This window comes from Typopeltis vanoorti, chromosome 7 (assembly GCF_054136105.1).
Source record: "Typopeltis vanoorti isolate ZY-2024b chromosome 7, IOZ_Tvanoo_1.0, whole genome shotgun sequence".
NCBI classification, from domain to species: Eukaryota; Metazoa; Arthropoda; class Arachnida; order Uropygi; family Thelyphonidae; genus Typopeltis; species Typopeltis vanoorti.
In genome coordinates, this window is record NC_143555.1 from 7,232,238 (window position 1) to 7,253,322 (window position 21,085).

General features: G+C 35.1%; 1 protein-coding gene across 4 annotated transcripts in view; it reads left to right on the forward strand.

The window, feature by feature from the left end:
• The window catches only part of LOC150104472 (uncharacterized), a 209,024-nt gene that overhangs the window by 59,906 nt on the left and 128,033 nt on the right, over positions 1-21,085 (forward strand). For all 4 annotated transcript variants that reach the window (XM_090395653.1, XM_090395655.1, XM_090395656.1 and 1 more), the window contains one exon: positions 1,948-2,018. In XM_090395653.1, the coding sequence (XP_090251779.1) occupies positions 1,948-2,018 (71 nt within the window). The remainder of the gene's footprint in view (positions 1-1,947; positions 2,019-21,085) is intronic.

Below are 21,085 nucleotides of genomic sequence, written 5' to 3' on the forward strand. Positions count from 1 at the left end.
TTCTTTCACCCTTTCCTTTTGCTCTCTAATAGACTCAGTTACGTCCTTTATGGTCGCACCAGGTTGGTACGATTTTGTCAAATCCTCTACTAACACACCTTGTACTAACGAGTCTCCATACAGCACTCTATCCTTCATTTTGTTCATGTTCACATTCATACGTCTATTTTTCCTGTCATACCTTTTATTATTGGTTGGTTTATTCAGTCTACTTTTGTTCATGCACTCTAGCTGCTGTTTTGCTCTTTCTATTGCACTATTCAACAACGCGATCTCACTCAATGCATCTATCTCATCTTTTTTATTCTCTGAGAAACCATTTATACTATCATTCACACTTTCTACATTCACACTCTTACAATTTTCATGTACAACCTTGCCGTTTCTTGTCATATCCCTATTTCCTTCATTCTGAAGGTTGACAAAAATATCACACTCACGATCCGAAATACACTTCAATTCCTCATTCTCCCTACATTTTCTACACGCATTCAATCCTTTATTATCATCTAACCACACTCCGACCGCACTCCGCAAAGCGTACATTTCACAGCTAGTACACTGACTCATTTCTTTTATGCTACCATTCTTTGATAACGATGGCGAACCATCGTTACTGGCCGCCATTTTCCTTCGCACAGGTGCCATACTTATTTGCAATGTGTTTTGTCAAATTATACGTTATAACACACCAAAAACAGACGCACTAAAATACGCAAGGCAAACAAAACAAAACTACACAATATTAAGTAATTTGTATCGATAACTGAAAACGATACTTATCTTATCTGGAGCTTGCACGAACACTACACATTACGAATTCATCTAGCAGCGACTTCCCGACATAGATTATGTTATAAAACACTTTAGTAACACTAACCACGCTAATAAAGCTCCAATAATATACCAAAATTACACACTTAAGTCCATTAAATTGAATCCAAAACATCAATAAATCAACAAAAAACACAAATCTCTCAGGAGCTCTCCGATAGCACGTCCGTTCACCAGCTAGCCTCGACACCAAAGCTAACAGACACAATTGCTACATTTGGAGTACCCTTTCATTTATGATCACCAAATGATTGTAAATGAAAGAGACACACCAAAAGTCGATGTTTGATTATGAGTGGGAGTGGACAAAAATTTCATAATCGGTCCATTTTTTTTTTCATAGAGGCTGCAGTAATTTGACATACTTATCTTGACATGCTACATATCTTTGCTGTTCCACAGATTCCCCCAGGTTTCACGTTTCAGCAAGATGGTTCTCCACCACACTTCCATCGAGATGTTACTATATTTTTGAATGAGACATTTCCTGGACATTGGATTGTAAGAGGAGGTTCAACTGCCTGGCCTCCTAGAACTCCAGATATGACTCCATTGGACTTCTTTGCATGGAGCTTTATTAATGACTCTGTGTACCAGAAAAAAGTTCAAGATTTGGACGATTTGAAACAGCATATCATTGCAGCAGTTGCTCTAATAATGATGCTGGAAAACATTTGTCAAGAGCTCGGGTATCGTGGTAACATCTGTTAAGCTACAAAAGGTACCTCATTGAACTTTGCTAACGTACCAAAATGTCCTTACCAAAGCATTGCTAAGTGCAATGCTTTGGTAAAAAATTCACTGTAGTGAATTTTTTGGTTGTAATTTGTTTGTTATAATGGATAGTTTGCTGCACTGAACTGTCCATCATAACAGACATATTACAATGGTCCCTAAAACTTAGTTCTAATGAAAGTTGACTGCATCGAATTTGTAGTAATTATTCTAGGTATTATGACAGTGAAGTATCATAATTAATAATCTTTATATTACATAAAACTGATTTCCCTCTTTTTCCAAACCTAAAATCTAAAAACAGGATTGTTTTAATTTTGGATAAATAACTATAATTTGCTCTTTTGCGTTCTCAGTATTTTTTTTTATTTTTTTAAGGAGAATGAAAGTTTTCAAGAAGAGTTGAAAAGAGCTCAGAGGAAACTTTTGAAAGTTGCAAGGGATAAAAGGTATATTTTGAAATTGTAAAACCTAACCAATGTAACTGTTTTTAATTCTGAAAAACAAAGTTAGTTTATCATAATTATAGATTTTATTTAATGATGATTATTCAGAAAGTCATTCCAAGTGAAATCATCAGAAGGAGGGAGTGCTGAAAATAAAAAGATTTTTATTTTTACTTTTTTCAAATCTGCAACTGCGTTTTTTTTTTTTTTTGTATACATGTAATGGAATATAAATATGCTGAAAAATCCCCTTGATTGAAGCCTTTCTTTATGAAAAAGATTGTCTCAATGTTTACAGAAACATTAAATATAAAAACAGGCTGAATCTGAAGCTCAAACGTTATCTGGAAGAACAGATAAATATTTTAAATGCTTTATGAGAGATTCTCTTGGTAGGTGACAAGAAAACCACATTTTTTTTTTTTTTCATTTTTCTTGTTTCTTTAGTACATCTACTTAAGATAATTTTTTTCGACCTTGCTGAGTACTGTTAAGTAAGCAAATTACATACTGAGATTTTTTTACATTTCACAAGTATTAATGTAAAAGTATAATAAAACATTATTTCTTTTTCTTTTTCTTTTTTATACCAGGAACTTAGCTATGTAAGCCTACTAAGAACAAGTGTACTGTAATTTGAACTGCTCATATAATTTTGTTCTATTGTAACCATTACTTAAGGTTGGTTATAAAAAAATAACTGGTACTCACCATTATTATTATGGGCGACTCCAAGGAGTCCGTAGACTCATCGAGGGAGGCCCTAAACATCATGTCCATCACAACTATTCGATATTCGCACAGTATCTATCATACTTTGCCTTGAACTCATTTACTGTCATAGCACCCACAACAGACTCTGGCAGCTTATTCCACTCATTCACCACTCTAAAAGTAAAAAAACCCAGCTCTAACATCCTTACTAACCACACTCTTGCCCAGCTTCCATGGATGTCCCCTAGTCCTCCTACAACCAGTCCTTTCTCAAAAATACCCTCTGAATTAATCCTATAGAAACCCTTCAGCAATTTGAATGTCTCAATCATATCTCCCCTTCCACCTATCAACCAATATCTGCAACCACAAATCTTCAACCTGTTTTCATAAGGTTCATTCCATAGACCTGCTATCATCTTGGTCACTCGCCTCTGGATCCTCTCAACCTCCTCCTCCTCAAGAAGAAACCTAGGTGACCAAATCTGGGCACAGTAGTCGAGATGAGGTCTTATCAAGGCTCGATACAGAGGAACAATAACTTGTTTATTTCTGCTCGTCAAGGTATCCTTCAGCATCCAAGTGATTTGATGAGCTGATTTTGCCACTTTTGCAATGTGCCCCCTAAACTTCAACTCCCTATCCACCAACACTCCCAAATCCCTGGCCTCGTCAATCTCCTGGAGTACAGTTCCACCAATGTGGTATACTGCTGCTAATCTTTTCACCCCAAAATGCATAAACTTGCATTTTGCTGCATTAAATTGACATCCATTCTCCTTAGCCCAGACTTCCAATCTATCCAAATCATCCTGCAAAAATTTGACATCTTCTGCATTCACTATGGCCCTACCCAACTTTGCATCATCAGCAACTTTAGACTGGCCCAAGGGAATATTAATTTTATCCACAACATTGACAAAAGCTGCATTGGATGAGGGATAAATGTCACCAATCATTTGCTCCTTTTCTTTGACAGCTTTCAGGCATTCTTCTAGTGTGGTGATCTTCTTTTTATAAGCTGTTTCTCTGAGTTCTGGCTTAACACCTTGACGAAATTGCTGATAAACCGCCCAATCCAAATGAGGTTTATCTGCATTGCATACATTTAGACTGTTAGAAAGAGTTATCAGGTGATTGTAGAAATTGATAACATTCTCCTTATCCTTCTGTGTGATTTGTAACTTCCATAGATTAGGTCCTACACTTCTCAGTTTACAGAATTGAGATAGTAAAATTTCTTTAAATTTTGAATATTCAAATGTTTCCCTAAGTATTGGAGATGAATATAAGGAAGAAGAGAAAAGTTCATAAATAATTCGAATCTTGCGGGAGCCTCAAGTGGAAAATATTAAATTCGGCCTGAATGAGTAAGGAGACTACTAATTTAATTGAAAATTGATTCTACTATTTTATATAGACTAACCTAAATATAGGGTGGCGCAGTATAAATATAAATTTTCCTACATTTTGATTAGTGACCAATTAGCAATTAATTGATTTTATTAATAAGAGTACGTTACAACAAAATGGCGGATTCGAAACTAGGATGTACATTCCAACAAAATGTTAAACTGTGAATGAAATTATTATGTATATTTTGTTCTTCATTCACATTTAACATAACCTATCATATATTAAGCATGACTTGTTTAAAAATTATTTGTTAATCCCTTGCTTAAGAATTATTATTTATGTATTATTCCTGAATTTTACCAGCTATTATTTGATTAAATAATTTTAATGTATATTTTACTATTGGAAGGACTCAGTGATAAATATCATTTATCTTATTTACTTTATTCCTTCAATAATATTATGAGAAATTATATGTATGTAATTTAATGTACCTTATATATATACTGTAACATATATTTTATTATTGTTATTTGTAAATGAAATGAAAGAGAAAATTAAGTAACTGTAATATTTTTATTAATGTTTTTCATTACTCAATGTAAAAGTATAGCCTTATGTAACGTTAATGCGAATGTTTACGTTTTGTTCGTTGCCATGGAGAGAGAGAAATAAAATGGAACGCGCGTGAGTAGACCGTGAGCTTCGATAACGAGGAGAGAAAAAGAGATATATGAGTAGTGATATAAAGAAAAGGAAGGAGTTTTTGAAGCGGGAAGAAGGAAGGATATAAGCAGGGAGGTGAAAGTAAATAAAAAGGACTAAAGGGCAGGAATTCAAGGGAGTAGTATTTAGAAGTGTGCAGACGAAGTGAAAACTTATAGATAGCTGAAAGTAAAGTCAGCAGTGGCAGTAATAGGAATTTAGTGCCATATTTGGATAATTAAAGGACTGGAAGTTTAATGAAGGATTTAGAATAGATCCAGTTAGCTTAGAATTACTACTTATTTCTATATTGCCTTTAAGAAGAATTGTACAGAGCTTAATTTGTTGTGAAGTAGTAAACTAGGATAACAATCTGCCCTATAGTTGCCGTCGAGAATTGTGAAGCGCGACTAATAATAATCTAGTTATAACCTTGAATAATCTTTTAAATGTGTTCCATAGGTGTAATAAATATAATTTGAAGATGTGCTCACATTAAATCTGACGTGCTGAAGATTAATTCCGGTAAGGACAGTCATATTTTATTTGTTTCTGTGTATGAAGATTTGAGTGATAGTTCCATTTCGCTTATTCTAACATTTACTGTGGCATATCGCCGAAGTTAGAAGTTGAAAATAATTTGCCTTGAAATAATATCTGCCGCGATTAATAATATGATAAGTGCCTGCTGAGAGTTAAGTATGAAGTATAACTGAGAGATATGAGCAAACTAATTAAACAAGAAATTCTGTTGTATTAATCTGAGTAAGGAATCTTGTAATTGAGAAAACTGTGAATCTTGTATGTGAAGATTTTGAAGACCGAATTAATATGAATGATTTGACCTGATGTACTAACTTAATTGTATTGTCTTATTTTAGAAGTGGAATTCATGTATTTGTCATATAACCTTATATTAAATGTTTTGTTTTGTTAATTTCAATATTGTGTTTGCCTGATTCTTTTTTTATTGCACCGTTCATAAATAATTCGAATCTTGCGGGAGCCTCAAGTGGAAAATATTAAATTTGGCCTGAATGAGTAAGGAGACTGCTAATTTAATTGAAAAATTGATTCTACTATTTTATATAGACTAATCTAAATATAGGGTGGTGCAGTATAAATATAAATTTCCCTTCATTTGGATTAGTGATCAATTAGCAATTAATTGATTTTATTAATAAGAGTACGTTACAACAAAATGGCAGATTCGAAACTAGGATGTACGTTCCAACACCAACTTTGCATCATCAGCAAACAAATGAACCGTTCCTCTCAGTTCCTTCCCTATATCATTAATGAACAAATTAAACAGCAGTGGTCCAAGAACAGAACCCTATGACACACCACTAGTCACAGGCTGTCTTTTGGACTCTACTCCTGAGTAAACTACTCTCTGGTATCTTTCCATCAACCACCCTTCTCACCATTTAAATAATTTTTTCTCTGAAGGAGAAAATCTTGTCAATTTTAATAGCAATTCTTATAGTAAGTCAGTTTTAATTTTAATAATTGCCAAACATGGTAAACATAATTATTCAGTTGTGATGAAATAACTTCTGATGCTCAAGTGACCGCAAAACCTTCAAAGCTCTCAAGCAGAATAATGGCGGATGGCAACATTTTTGTAATTGACCTGGGACATAGCTCTGATATGTTGTTGGGTTATCAATTTTCTCTGATTTTTGTGATCTTTCGTTAACACTTTGAGTCCTAGACCTACTGTAAATATATACATATTGATGTATGTTTACATCAGTAGGACTCAAAGTGTTAAGCAGCTTGCCTTCAGGTTCAGTGTCTTTGCTGGATACAGAAAAGAAATATTATACCAGCAATGTAGCTAGAACAGAAGGCAAACACAGTTTTCTGTCAGAGTAATGGTTTTCAGTAGTCCTTTGCAAGCCTATTTTCATACTAACTGTTTAATGCTTTCCACTTACACCACCACATGGGCTTTTGCCATGTGACATTGCAAACAAACAAAAAATAAAGTGCCACTCTGCAAATAAAAATACACAAAATCATCTTTGTGGTTAGCTAGGTTTACAAATTTTTTTTCTGCTATTATACTGAGTGGAAGACTAGACTTTTTACTAAAATAATGTATATATATATATTTTTTTTTCAAAGCGAGGAAGCATTTGTTTCCTTATCAAAACTCTGAAAAGCACGAACTGCTAGTATGTTGTATTTTAGACAGTCACTGATAACACAGTGTTTTGAATTTTAAATTATTTCCTTTTAATAAAAACAAACTAGATGCATTGTGGCTTGTGTGTGTACCAAATAAAATGAAGTTAATCTTATATCACAAAAGTGTCATTTCTGAAACATTCCCAAAAACTATAAACTATGCACACAGAAGAAAACTTTAAAAACTCAAACGAGCATTTTGCAGTGAAATGGACTTTTAATTTAATCAAGTTTTCTTTTAAATCAGTTAAAACTACCCCATAGTTTGCAGTACATTGTCAAATTCAGTTGACATCTACTAGTCATGTATAATTTAGTCAATGTTTCATCTTTATGGCAAGTTTTTTTTTTTCCCCTTTTTAAGCATTCATTCATTTATATTTTACTTTCCCATTTGTTGTTATTATCCCATTCCACTTGTATTCCAAAAAAAAAAAAAGTCTCGATAGTTGATTATAATATTATCATCATTAAGAGAGAGAGAGAGACCTCTAGGGAGTCAAGGACTCATCGAGGGAAGCCACACACTACATGAAAAAGCTATCATACTTATTCTTGAATTTATTCACACTGCTTGCACTCAACATCCAATGGCAATCCATTCCAATCATGCACCACCCTATGACAGAAAAATCTAGCCCTCACACCGTTCTTAGCAGCATTCATTCTTAGCTTCCAAGGATGCCCTCTTGTCGTATTCTCACCCTCCATAAATTGAAACATTCCATCAACTGAAATCCTGTATGACCCTTTCAGAAGTTGGTAAGTCTCAATCATATCACTACCCTCTTTCTCCTGTTTGCTAGTGTCTGCAGTCTATAAATTCTCAATCTGTCTTCATAATCAGTATTCCACAATCCTGATATCATTATTACTCTTTCCTTTGCACTCTCTCTCTCTCTATTGTATCAGAATCACAACAGAAACCAGGAGACCAGTCCTGTGCACAAACTTCCAAGTGAGGTCTTATTAAGGCCTTGAGAGGCAAAATGACACCCTTATCTTTAGATGTGAATGTTTGTTTCAGCATTGTAATTATCTTTTGAGTTGTATTTCCAATATTTGCTACGTGGCCCCTGAACTTCTACTTCCTATCTACTAACATTCCAAAATTTGTAGCCTCATCAGTTTCTTTTAGCATAATCCCACCAATATAATACGACATTGGATATCTAATCAAGCCAAAGTGAATAACTTTACATTTAATGACATTGAACTGACATCCATTTTCCCATGCCCACAATTCCAGCCTATTCAAATCATTCTGCAAGTACTGCACATCAGCAGTATTCCTGGTTATCCTACCTATCTTTGCATCATCAGCAAATTGCTGTATGTCGCTTGCCACATCCTTCCCATTATCATTAATGTATGGATTAAATAATAGTGGACCAAGCACTGATTCCTTGTGGTACACACTGGTTATTTATTTATTTTCATTTTTTTTCTTAACTTTTGCAAACTCACATCCCCCGTATACCACTTTTTGATATGTCAGTCAGCCATCCTCTTAACATTGTTATAGTATGTGAGCAAGTTGCTAAAATATGACCTTCCCTAAGTAAACCCATGTTGTTCATTGCAAAGTAGAGATTTGCTATCAACTCATTTCTGAATGTGAGCTGTAACCAAATTTTCTAAAATCTTCACCACCACTCCTGAGATACTAATTGGTCTATAGTTGGATACATCGGTCTTTGCAGTCACACTTGTACAATGGCATTACCATACATTCTTTCCATTCCTGTGGAATCTTCCCTGTTCTGAGACCCATATTAAACAACCTGGTCAAAAGAATAGTCAGTTCAGCTGAACACTCTTTTAGTGCACATTCTGATAACCTCAGTCCCTATTGCTGAATTCTTATTCCTTTTGTGCAACAGTTCTAATACCTCATCTTCATATACCTGATGTACTAAATATGTTGAAAGATGCAACAAAAAAATTGCAGTTTTCTTCATTTTCAAAAAGTTTTTTAGGCTGAAAGGATATTATTAAAATAATAATATTGTATAATATATGTACTAATATAAATATTGCTAATTTTTTACAAACTTGAAGCATTTTTTTTTCATAGAAGAAAGCTTCAGGCAAAATGATTTGGGAGATATATATTCCTTTACATGTATAAATGAAACACACAAAAAATTAGATTCGCAAATTTAACTGCTAATGCCTACGGGGTAGACTGCAAAACTGGGGAAAAAAGAGCTTATTGACCTAGAGCATGCTGCTATCTTGTAAAAATCAGTTTGTGTAAAAGTGCATATGAGAAATTAAAAAGTACACACCTTGACTAAAAAATTAGAAATTGCACAAATCTGGAAATATGTAATTAATTTTGAGATTCTCCAAATTCTGTACATCCATCTAATAAAAATAGCTGCCATAATTAATAGGATATCGGGACAAATGTAAAAAAAAAAATTTTTTTTCTGCCTGAATGAAAGGATAATCAAATAGCTCACTTTCATCAGAATACAAAATTCTGTAGCTTCAGTTTAATTCTTAATATGATGATCATATGGAATGACCATAGACTTTATATAAATTGACCATGAAATTATAAATTAAAGATGGCACGAAATTATATTCTTGGTTTAATCCTTTATCCAAGTGTAAGCAAACAAAGTCTGCACCTGAAGTAATTTCAAGACTGGGCAACTTGTATATAGAAGCTAATGACTTCACATCACTTGCCTTAATGTATCCCATAATGCAAAGCACATATCCTTAAGGACATGTATGATGTTACGCATTATGGGAAGGGTCACTATCCAGACTGGTTTAGACCTTTATAGAGGTCTCATCATTGGGAGCCAGATCCAGAAGGGATACCAAGTTTGAAGTAATGCACAACTCATATTTTCATAAATTAGTGCAAAAAGGTGTCACACCCTACTAAATGACTCTGGATTAGAGATGGATGTTAGAAGTTTTTCCACTTGGTTATGCTATAAATTAAAGATGCCAAGAAATTATATCCTTGGCCTACTCTTCGTTGACAGGGTTTAATCCTTTATCTAAGTGTAAGCAAACAAAATCTGTACTTGAAGTAATTTCAGGACTGGGCAGCTAGTCCAAGTGATGGTGAGCTAATACCACATGATGCAAAACAAGGCCTACATTCGCAAACACTATGCTACCACATTAGGACTGGACAGCTGTTCTGGATTTGTAAGCAATTCACTGGTGGTTTCAAAGCAGAGATAACTGTACTTTTAAAGGAAATTACAATGTAGGCTAATATTAACCAATATTTCAGCAAAGTCAAATTGCCATCATCTGGGAACAAAATATAATAAGATATGTGCATGCAGGCACTGCACTAAGTAATGAAGATGAAGCATGTCAACTGAGAGCAGGCCTAAAAGTCCTAAATAGTGTCTTTATAGTGGGTTGAATTGGGCATCCTTGGCCTACTCTTAGTTGACATGCTTCATCTTCATTACTTAGTGCCTGCATGTATGTATCTCATTATGTTTTGTTCCCTGATGATAATTTCACTTTTACAAAATATTGGAAATATTAATTACATTTATTTTAGTTAATATTAGTCTATGTTGTAATTTTCTTAAAAAAATACAGTTATAAATAGCTAGTTATAAGCCAACGGGTGCTTAAGGGTCAAAGCTGTATAACTGAGAGGAGACCTCCATGTAGCCTTTAAAGGAATGCGGAGAACTGACCAGGGCTTCTGACCTAATGTCCAATCCTCACCTTCTTGTGGTGCACCCTGTTGGGTATCTACCTGAATACTGAATGAACGAGGATGGGCTGGCAATTTGGGATTTAGTCGACCAAATTGTATTCTTATTGGCTTAAACCAAAATACAAAATGATGGTACAACATAACAAAATTTCATGCTGGATGGGGCATCGCCCGGTTAAACAAGGCCCTCTGTTGTTTTTGCCAGATAACCAGGGCGAACAGCGAAAAGTTCGCTGTTCGCCCTGGAACAAATGATGGAACAAATCTGAAAACACACCTTAACTCAACATCACCAGAGTTAAAGATTGGTACTGTCAACATAAGAAGCCTGAATGGCAAAGAGAGCTAGCTGAGGAATTATTTAAGTACCAGATTGACATAATAGGGGTGACTGAAACAAAAAAGACAAAAACTGGTGAGACCTTTCTGAGCAATAAATATAAAATGTTATATTCAGGCAATGATAATCAAGGAAAAGAAAGAGTAGCCATAGTATTCAACACTAAATATGAGGCTAATCTTCTTGAATGGCAGGCAGTCTCAAGCAGAGTGATGTGGGCAAATATGAGAACGGGGAACTAGACAATGAGACTTATTTGTGCTTAGTAGAACCACAGAAGGTTCTACTAAGGTAAAAGTGGAGGAATTTTTTGAGGCTTTAGAGGAAGCAACTGACACAATGAAAAAGGAAAAGTTGGTCCTTGTTGGAGATCTAAATAGCAGAGCAGGAAATGATTGTCAGACATACAAAAATAGTTTGGGAAAATTTGGAGAAAAGAGCAAATCTAATAATAATGGCAAATACCTGTTGGATTTCTGCTCAGGAATAGACTGGTTATTACTAACACAATGTTCCAACATAAAAATGTGCATAAATTCACATGGAGAGAAGAGGCAAGGAATAAGAAAAGTCTCATTGACTATTTTATTGTTGATAGTGATGTTTTCCCACTGGTACACCAGAGTGTACAGAGGATTTGAAATTGGAAGTGATCACCATTTAGTCTTGAGTAGGATAAATTTGAATTTCATATTGAAAAGAAGAACATGTAAGAAAGTTTTAAAGTGAATAAAAGGTCAGCAGCAGCTCTCAGATTTTTTTATTTTATTCATATGGAGTTCCCTCCCTTTTTTCCCCCGTCCCTATTGGGGCGAGTTGAGCCCCCTCATAGAGGTTAAGTATTTATGGCTGTAGATCCGTGTGTTCATGGGGCCAGTTTGCCTGCTTGCAGGATGAAAAATCCCAGATAAACTGGGGTGGGGGAACTCTGCTGTCACGCCCAAGACCGGCTAACTTGGCTGTTGCTCAGGAAGATCCTTAAGCTCCTCACGTCGGCAACGGGAATTGAACCTAGGACACACCTTCCCCAGGCATATGGTTGTGAAGCGCAAAGCCACTAGGCTAACTGTGTGAACAACTCTCAGATGTGAACTGTAGACTAAAATACACAAATATTATTCAAGAAAAAATGAAAGAGTTTGAGAACAGAAACCAAACTTTGGAGATTCACTGGCAAACCCTGAAGAAAACACTGATTGATTCAGCCAGAGAGGCATGTGGTGAGGTTGTCTGCAAGGATAGAAAAATCAGAACTCCATGGTGGACACAGGAAGTTAAAGAGGTAGTAAAGGAAAAGAAGAAAGCAAAAGTTCCTGGCAAATAAGTCAGCTTGTGTTCTTTGAGAATACAGAGACAAATGTAAGAAAGCTAAACTCTGTGTAAAACTTGCTAAACAAAAGTCATGGGAAGACTTTGGCAAGAACATGGAAAATAAATATCAACAAGGTGACTAGATATTCTGGAGGTTTAAGAAGCTCAGAAATGGAGGAAAGAGTGCTGTAAAAGGAATTGGAGATGATAAAGGTGATATGAAAATTGGAGCAAAAGATATCCTTGAAGTATGGAGTTAATTACTTCTAAAAATTGCTAAATGAAACAAGCAGTGATAGCACATGGCAAAAAACACTCAACAGGCATATAGGTATGCATATCCATACTCAGTGGTGAGCTATAAGGGGCTCGTGAGGGCTCGAGCGAGCCCTTTGTTAAATTTTTCGCAAATTTGCGAGCCCCTTGTTCTTGTTTACTTTTTTGTTTTTTCAAAAAAAAAAAAATTTTTTTTTGAAACATATTAAGCAGCAAACTGATATGGTAACCTAACAAAAATTAGTCTATTCAGCAGTGTATAGATTATTTGGAATTATTGTTTCAACTCTATAATGAATGCGCCCAAGTTTGAAAATAATATAAGCGTATGCACTATCTTTACCCTTCTCCCTTCTGGTAGCTAATCGTATGGTAAAACCAGTAGCCAATCAAATGTTTTATAAAAGATTATAAAAGTTTTTATTCTTACTATATTTTGATAGTTAAAAAATGTTTTTCTTATGTAAGATAAATTAACACAGTTGATTGTGTGCAAATATTTCATGTTCAGATCATGAAATATTTGTTTAAAAATGATAGCCTTTAGAGGTTGATTGTCCTCTCATACATTTCGATTGGAATTTGTACACGAGCTGTATTAATAAAAGTTTTTGCATGAAATACCGTATTTTCCGTTGTATAAGAAGCTTAACAATAGAACTTGGACTGTAGCTACAGTTCAAAGCTAACTGATTTTATAATAGTCGTTTTATAGTGATACGATGTTTCCTATAGTGTTTACTTGCTTTCTATGTTCCCACGCCTGAAGAAGTCAGACAATCCGATGAAACATGTTGCGTTTTGAATAAATTTAATTGTTATTCTAGTCTCGGTTATAGTCAGTATATATAAATATTAATATATATATATATATATATATATATATTAATATAGTTTGAATAACTATAACACCGAGATTAAAAAGAATAAGGTTTAATCGTGAGACACTACTAGTTTCGTTGAAAAAATCAACTTCCTCAGGTGTCCAATACAACAAATTATATAAAAAAAACAGAAACTTTGTAAAATAACAACAGATCTAATATAAAAAACTGAAGTACAGTTTAAAAAAGAATACGTGCTGAAATTTGAATTGAAGTAAGCTACATGTGTAAGCTATCGCGAGTGCACCAATATTGGACAGTAGAGATGTGCGCATCAGATAAATTGTAGCTGAGGCTGTTATTCATATGGGTTGAATCGAGTGATATTTCTTTAGATTCTCAAACGTCCAATATACATACTTGTTAGCATTTACCAGTACCAATTGGTAAAAGCCAGTTTTGTTTGACTGTGCTTGTGCTTTTTAAGTGTGTGTGTTCTTTTTTAATTATTCTTTGAACATGTAAGTTTTAAAATATTCTAACAGTCATTTATGTCCAGAATAACATTAAACATAACTGCTTTATTATTTTACTACATTTAATTAATGTATTATAAGAAAATGTTCATGAAATAAAAGTAACTTATTAATCACAATTTCCTTCAACATTATCAAATCATAATTAAACTTATTTGTTACAGCAAGGTTGACTGTTGTGACATTTGGAGCTACAAAGTAAATTGACTGATTTGCACAAACACATCTTCATGGTACATTTCTTTGAACAGTTGCATTTTTTGAATCCTTGTCCACCAACCAAAGGCTTTATTACCTATTCACGTACACTTATTTCTTCCCTTCTGACTTCTTCGATGCTTAAAAAATTTTCTTTGCACATAACCTGACCTAACCTAACAGGAAAAAAAAAAATGTAAAATATATTAGCACAAAAACAAACTGATTCTAGATCATAGGTCGAGTACAAGCATAGACACCAGTCTATGCTTGTACTCGACTGAGCGGTTAGGTACGCGAACAGCTAAGAGAGTGACGAGCATATTGGGACCTGCAGACTACAGCCTCATCACTTATTTCAGGCTTTTACCAATTGGTGTTGGTAAATGCTGGCATTTACTGAAATGGTTTGGTAAAAGCTCAAAACGGAAGCAGTTACAAGCATTTTTCGGACTTTTACCACCTCACTATGGTAAATTCTAGGATTTAACGGTAAAACCTAGGATTTACCAATTTTCGGGCTTTTACAGTAACACACACACACACACACACACATATATATATATATATATATATATTCTTGGTCTCCTCATTTCTGAGGACTCGTGACCCTAGATACAGTGTTCTCCATTTTTTTCTGTCGTTTGTTGCATCAGTGGCTAACTGAAGTTAGTCTGGTGATCTTTTTAATCTGGTCCAACTGCCTTGGTCTTGGGCATCCTCTTTTCTTTTGTCCTTCCACTTTGTTCTGGATGATAAAAGTTTTTCCAGGTTGTCATTTTTACGTCTTGATATGTGACTGAAATATTTGAGAATTCTTTCGTTTACAATGTCACATAGTTGCCTCTTAATTTCATTAGACTTTTTGTCCATCCAGCAGACTCTCAACATCCTTCTCCAGTGCCACATCTCCAAGATGTTTGTCCTGTCTACATCTTTCTTACTGAGTGTCCAAGATTCAGCACCATAAATGAAAATCGAAAACACCAAGCTATTGACCAGTCTTGATTTAGTGGTAATAGAAATGTTTGTCTTTCCATATTTTCTGCAGTTGCACCATTGTTGACCTCACCACGGTAATTCTTCTTTTAATTTCTGGTTGTCATCTACTCTTGGTGGTTATTAGAGCTCCAAGGTAAATGAATTCATTCACCTTCTAGAAGTCAATGTTGTGGGCAAAATTGTAATTTTCATCTGTGGCCATGTATTTTGTTTTATCATGATTAATTCTTAAACCATATTTCAGGCTTCCCCATTCAACTCTTTTAATGGGGGACTCCAGTCTCCTTTCTCATTTGCTGGTGGCAATAAGAACAATATCGTCAGCATATCTAAGATTATTTATCTTTTTGCCACCAACTGAGAAACCACTATCATGTCCATTAAGTGCCTTTCTCATTAATGTATTCTCAGTAAAGATTGTATAGATCAGGGGAGAGTATGCATCCTTGTTTCACACCTTTCTTGACGTTGAACCACTGAGATGCACTTCCATCCATCTTCACTGCAGCCTGATTCCTCTCATAGAGTTGTTTTAAAAGGTGTGTCAAGTGTTCTGAGATGCTTATTTTACTTAGTATTTTGCACAGGTCCTCCCACCTGACACAGTCAAATGCTTTAGTATAATCAATGAAGCACACATACAAGGGAATATTAAATTCTCGAGCCTTTTCAACCAAGTGCTTTAGATTAGAAATTTGATCTCTAGTTCCATACCTTTTTTTAAAACTTGCCAGTTCTGCAGGAAGTTGTTGCTTGACATATTGTTTAAGTCTTTCTTTAATAATATATAGAGAGATTTTGCTTGCATGTGAGATTGAGGCTATAGTTCTATAATTATTGAATTCGTTGACATTTCTTCTTTTGTGTATTGGAATAAAAATGGATTTTACCTAATCATCAGCCCAATCTCCTGTCTCCCAGATTTTATTTTAAATTTTTTAGATAATTTCAATTCCTATGGGTTCTAGACATATGAGAAGTTGATTTGGTATTTCGTTGTAGCACAGGGTTTTCCCTTTTCTGAGTTTTGCAGGGTTCCTTATGGAGGAGGAGATCTCTGGTGTTTTCTTTGTTGAATGAGATTGAATTATCTTTGTATAGATTTGATAATCTTTCCATTTATTAAGGATGTCCACCGATCAGTCCATGGATCAATAAGAATACGATTGTTGACATCAGCTATACTTGAATACTTTGGTTTAAATTTTCTATTCAACAGCCTTATTTTGCTAAATAGGTGTTTGGTTTTGATTTGTGTGATCTTCAGTTTCTCTGCATATCTTTTTGATAGTTGTTTTTATCTTAAATGCTGAGTTTTTTGATGAGCTTGGATAACTCATTATAGATCTGCATATAATATAGATTTTCTCAACTTGTTTCAGAGTTTGTTTGATATCCAGGGTGTAATAATTCTGGATTTTTTAGACAACCTTGACTTTGAAGTTTCGAGTAATATTATTTTAGTTTGATCCCAAAGTTCTTCTGGGATCATTTCATCAGTGTAATTTCCTAGGTCTAGAAATTTATTTTCCACTTTAATGCTATATGTCTCACTAATTCCTGTGAAGTCTGGGTGGATATGTTATTTGTTTTCAAACATATTTTCATATCAGCAATGAGGAGTTTGTGATCAGAGCCACAATCAGCTCCAGGCAATGTTTTAACATTTTTCATCATAAGCCTCTATCTTTTGTTAATAAGGATGTAATCATTTTGGTTCCTTCTGTCTCCAGGCGACCTCCAGGTGTGTAGTCTCCATTTGTGTTGCTCAAAGAAGGTGTTAATAACCATAAGTTCTCTTTCTATGCAAAAGTCAATCAGTCTTTCACCTCTTTAATTTTGGATGTCCAGTCCGTGAAATCCCAGGATTGTCTTGTTGTGGTCTTCCATGCTTTTCCCAACTTTTTCATTGAATTTCCCCTTAATGATCACAATGTGATCATTAAGGGTGAAGTCACCTCACCACATCATCAATGGCTAAATTCAGATCCCTGTGGAGGGGGTCAATAGTTTCTTTGCCTACATCACTCGTAGGGCCATAAATTTGTAAGATTGGTATTGGATTACAGTCAATCCTTAAGGAAATTATCCTATAGTGGATAGGGTTGTAGCCCAACACTGATTTGCACATACATTTTTTTTTAAACAATTATTGCTACTCTGGTTCTAGTTATAGAATCATGTCCAGTAAAATAAATTATATTGCCTAGTTGTGATGTAAAGTTTTTCCCATGTGTTTCTGCAATTCCTAATATATCGATGTTTAGTCTTTTCATTTCATTTTGCACTATGTCCAGTTTGCCTGTATGTAGTAGTCCTTGTATATTCCAAGTACCAATACATGTAATTTTCCTTAATTGGTGCTTTTTGGTCATAGTTAGATTGCAGCTGAGAACGATATCAGTTCTTTGAATGTCATAGGTTCTCAGTGAGTGTTGAGATTGGAGTGCATTTTCCTTTCCCCTCTGTGCCTGGTGGTACTACCCTGGTTTGCCAGGCTGGTAGTTGCCCCAATCTTATCATTATTCTTCATTGTTGCTATGGTTGTCATGGGAGGATAGTAGGGTGGTTTCCCATTGCCTTTTCTATCACATATCTGTTGCCAATAATGCTGATTCAGCCCCATGCCAAATAGCTGTCTGGACAAATATCATCCTTTGGTGATATTGCATATATTCAGCCTCCTATCAGTAGTGGAATGTCCTGTTTTCCACTTTCGGGGTATCTTGATTAGTCTGCTGCTACCCAAATAAGACTTGGGTGGCTCTGCTGGTTGCTAAGCAACTGCTGATATAGCTCTCTCTGGGAATTGTCAGAGCATTCAAGCCACCTCACCACATCAAGGTGGAGATACCTTCAAAGGGGGGGTGGATATATATATATATATATATATATATATATATATATATATATATTAAGGAGAATCACATCACTTATACATCCAGTTTTGAACATGCTATATATATAGCTCTCTGGGTTGTCAGAGCATGCAAGCCCCCCTCAACACATCAAGGTGGTAGAGATACCTTCAAGGGGAGGATATATATATCTCAAGGTGCTTTGCAAAGAAAGATGGATTCTACAATGTTTAAACACCTGAAGTGCCCAAGTGCCCTTTTTTTTACAAGCCTATTATAAAGCTAAATTCATTAAGAAGGTTAATAACTTCATAAACTTCATAGGCTAGTAGTAGATCAGTATCAATATGACCTGAAATGTCATATTGATACTGTTCTACTTTCACATTTGTATCATATTAATACAAATGTCAGACTCCAGTAGTGAATCTCTTCCTCCTTATCTGAAATGTCTGTAAATGTTTCTACACACATTTCAGTTGAAGAGAAACTCATTCATTATACGAAATAGATAGATAAATATTGGAAGAGGCATTTGTGTACTTGATTCCCCTCCAAAACTCAGCTGCAGTGTACTTAAAGTGCAGTGGAACAGAAGCAGCATATGATGGTAAACTAGTGGCAGAATTAGAGACATGCCAGGTCTTACAGATTTGAATCATCGCATCATTTGAATTCAGCTGTTTTAAATTCTATTAAAGATGTGATCTTGCTACTGAAATTGAAACGATGGTAACTTACATATAATTTTTATCACAGTTTGTACTAAGAAGGGAGTAACATCTTTTTGTAGCCAGTAGATTTGTGGTATTTCTGGAGGTCTGCTGATAGCTGTGTGATGCATGTAGTAACCCCAGTCCCATACTTGATATTACAATTCATATATATTTGCTGTTTTAACTATGAATATAAGGACTGTCATTAGCAAACAAAACAGTGATGATAAAAAAGATAACATTTACAAAGGGAATGCATGCATTTGTCAGTTTTTAAATCAGCAATCAACCAAGGACTGGAAGATTTTAGTGTTATGATTTACTGTATTTTCAAAAGTTATCACCCTAGATAGAGTGGATTTCATTGCAAATTCCAGCACTACATTGGACATGTATATCTCTATGGAGTTTTTATGTTGAGCCCATATATGAGAGGTTGATTGATCAATCTATGTTATGTTGGTATTGTGTATGGGTAGTGGGTTGGGAAAGGTGAAACTTGTTTACATTTGATTTGAAGGCCTGTATATTGTATGCCTTGTGGAAACACATAAGGGAGGTGTGCAGGGACTGTCCACTATACAGTAGTAGCAAGGATGAAGGAGTAAGAAAAGAAACTTGTTCTGTATATTTGGAGTTGCACCATGAAAGGATGTTGGGTGGCTGTTGCATATGGTCCAAAAATTTTAGTAGAGAAATTATTTATGCTGTTTAATATGGACATTTGCCTTGGAAATCTTTATAGAAAATACATATTGCAGAAACCAAATGCATATGTGAAAGTGGGCAGAGTGAGTTGGTAAGCGATGAGTGATTAATCAGTCTGATTGTCCTCTTCTGTACAGATTCAAGCATTTTAAGACTCTTAGGGGCATCCCCTCACAAAATGAAGAGCAGTATGCAATAGCTGGGTAGATTTGCAATTTGTATAAGATTAATAGCTGTTCAGAGATGAAATAATGTCTTGGACAAAAGAGAAATCATTTTTTAGAAGCTGAAGAGGCAGTGATTGTGATGTGTTTATGCCAGGAGAGGCTTGATGTCAGGGTGATTCCAAGAAGAGAAATCTCATCTTGTTTAGAGATTTGAGTGTTTTTGAGGATAATACTGGAAGAAAATGGCTATTTTTGAAATAAAGCAGAACTAGGTTTTTCTCTAGCATTGAAATTGATGAGGTCATCAGAACCCCAATGGAGGTTGGCTTGGAGATCAGAATTCAAGCCAGTGGAGGTTGATGTTCTGTAGGTTGAAATGATTTGTGTAGTAAGGTTTGTCAAATGAAAGCGAGCCATGCAATGTGCTATCATCTCACTATTCAACTACAGTGTTAGTTGAATAGTGAGCACCAACCATCACTCACACAGTGTCCATGCAGTCAGAAAGCTGGAAATCCAATTGCAGAAGTCATGGGACAGATCAAATGATGGGTTTTGCTTTATAGGCCTTTGTGCCAGACTCAGTGAAAAGCTTAGGAGTTATCAAGGGCAACCACTTGAAATTCACCAAACTTCTTCATGGCATTTGTCAAAATGGGTGACATGTGAGTAGATTTCCTGTTGATTGGCAACAGAGGATTTCATATTGACAGTCATTTATTATCTGGGTGCTTTCAAGGTAGCACAGGACTTGGGTATTGATGGTGCTCTCCATTTATTTCTTTAGTCAGGAGTGAGATAGGGCAATGGTTTGATGGTAGTGATTTGTCACAGGAACAAGTTGAACATAAGATAGATACTTGTGGAGTAAGAGAGCATAAACAAGTGATATAGGACAGGAGTCTGGTTCGCAAACCTTTAGGACAATTAGAGGAATGCCATCATCTCCAAAAGAATTTTGAGGATCTAATTTCGGCAACATCTTTTTTTCTCTTTCTGGAGAAAGGACAGAGAAGGCATTGAGTATTGTGCCTCTGGAATGATTTGGATGATTGTTTATCATGATCACTTATGTGTACATGAAGGCAAAGTGAGAAGCCAGGAGATTAGTTTTTTTGTGGATGATGATGATGATGCCATCTGGGTGTGATGGGCGGGAGTAGTATTAAGCAAAAATTACAACCAGTTGCTTTGGTGAGAGACCAAAAGGATTGGCTGCCATTTGGACAAGATGCAGGTTTCTTGCTTTTTGCTCCTTCGAAGTTTGTTTTGGAAGCGTTCATAGTTTTCTTGTTTAGGACTAGAGTATAAGAATTAAAGAAAAATGGAGTTCTTGATGTAAGCCAGTTGTGGTATGCTTTGCTTGTACCAACTTGGTATACCTTTTGGAGAACCAAAAGAACAGTAGTTCAGAGTAGTGTTCATTAATATATGTTTTCATGCCAGTAAGG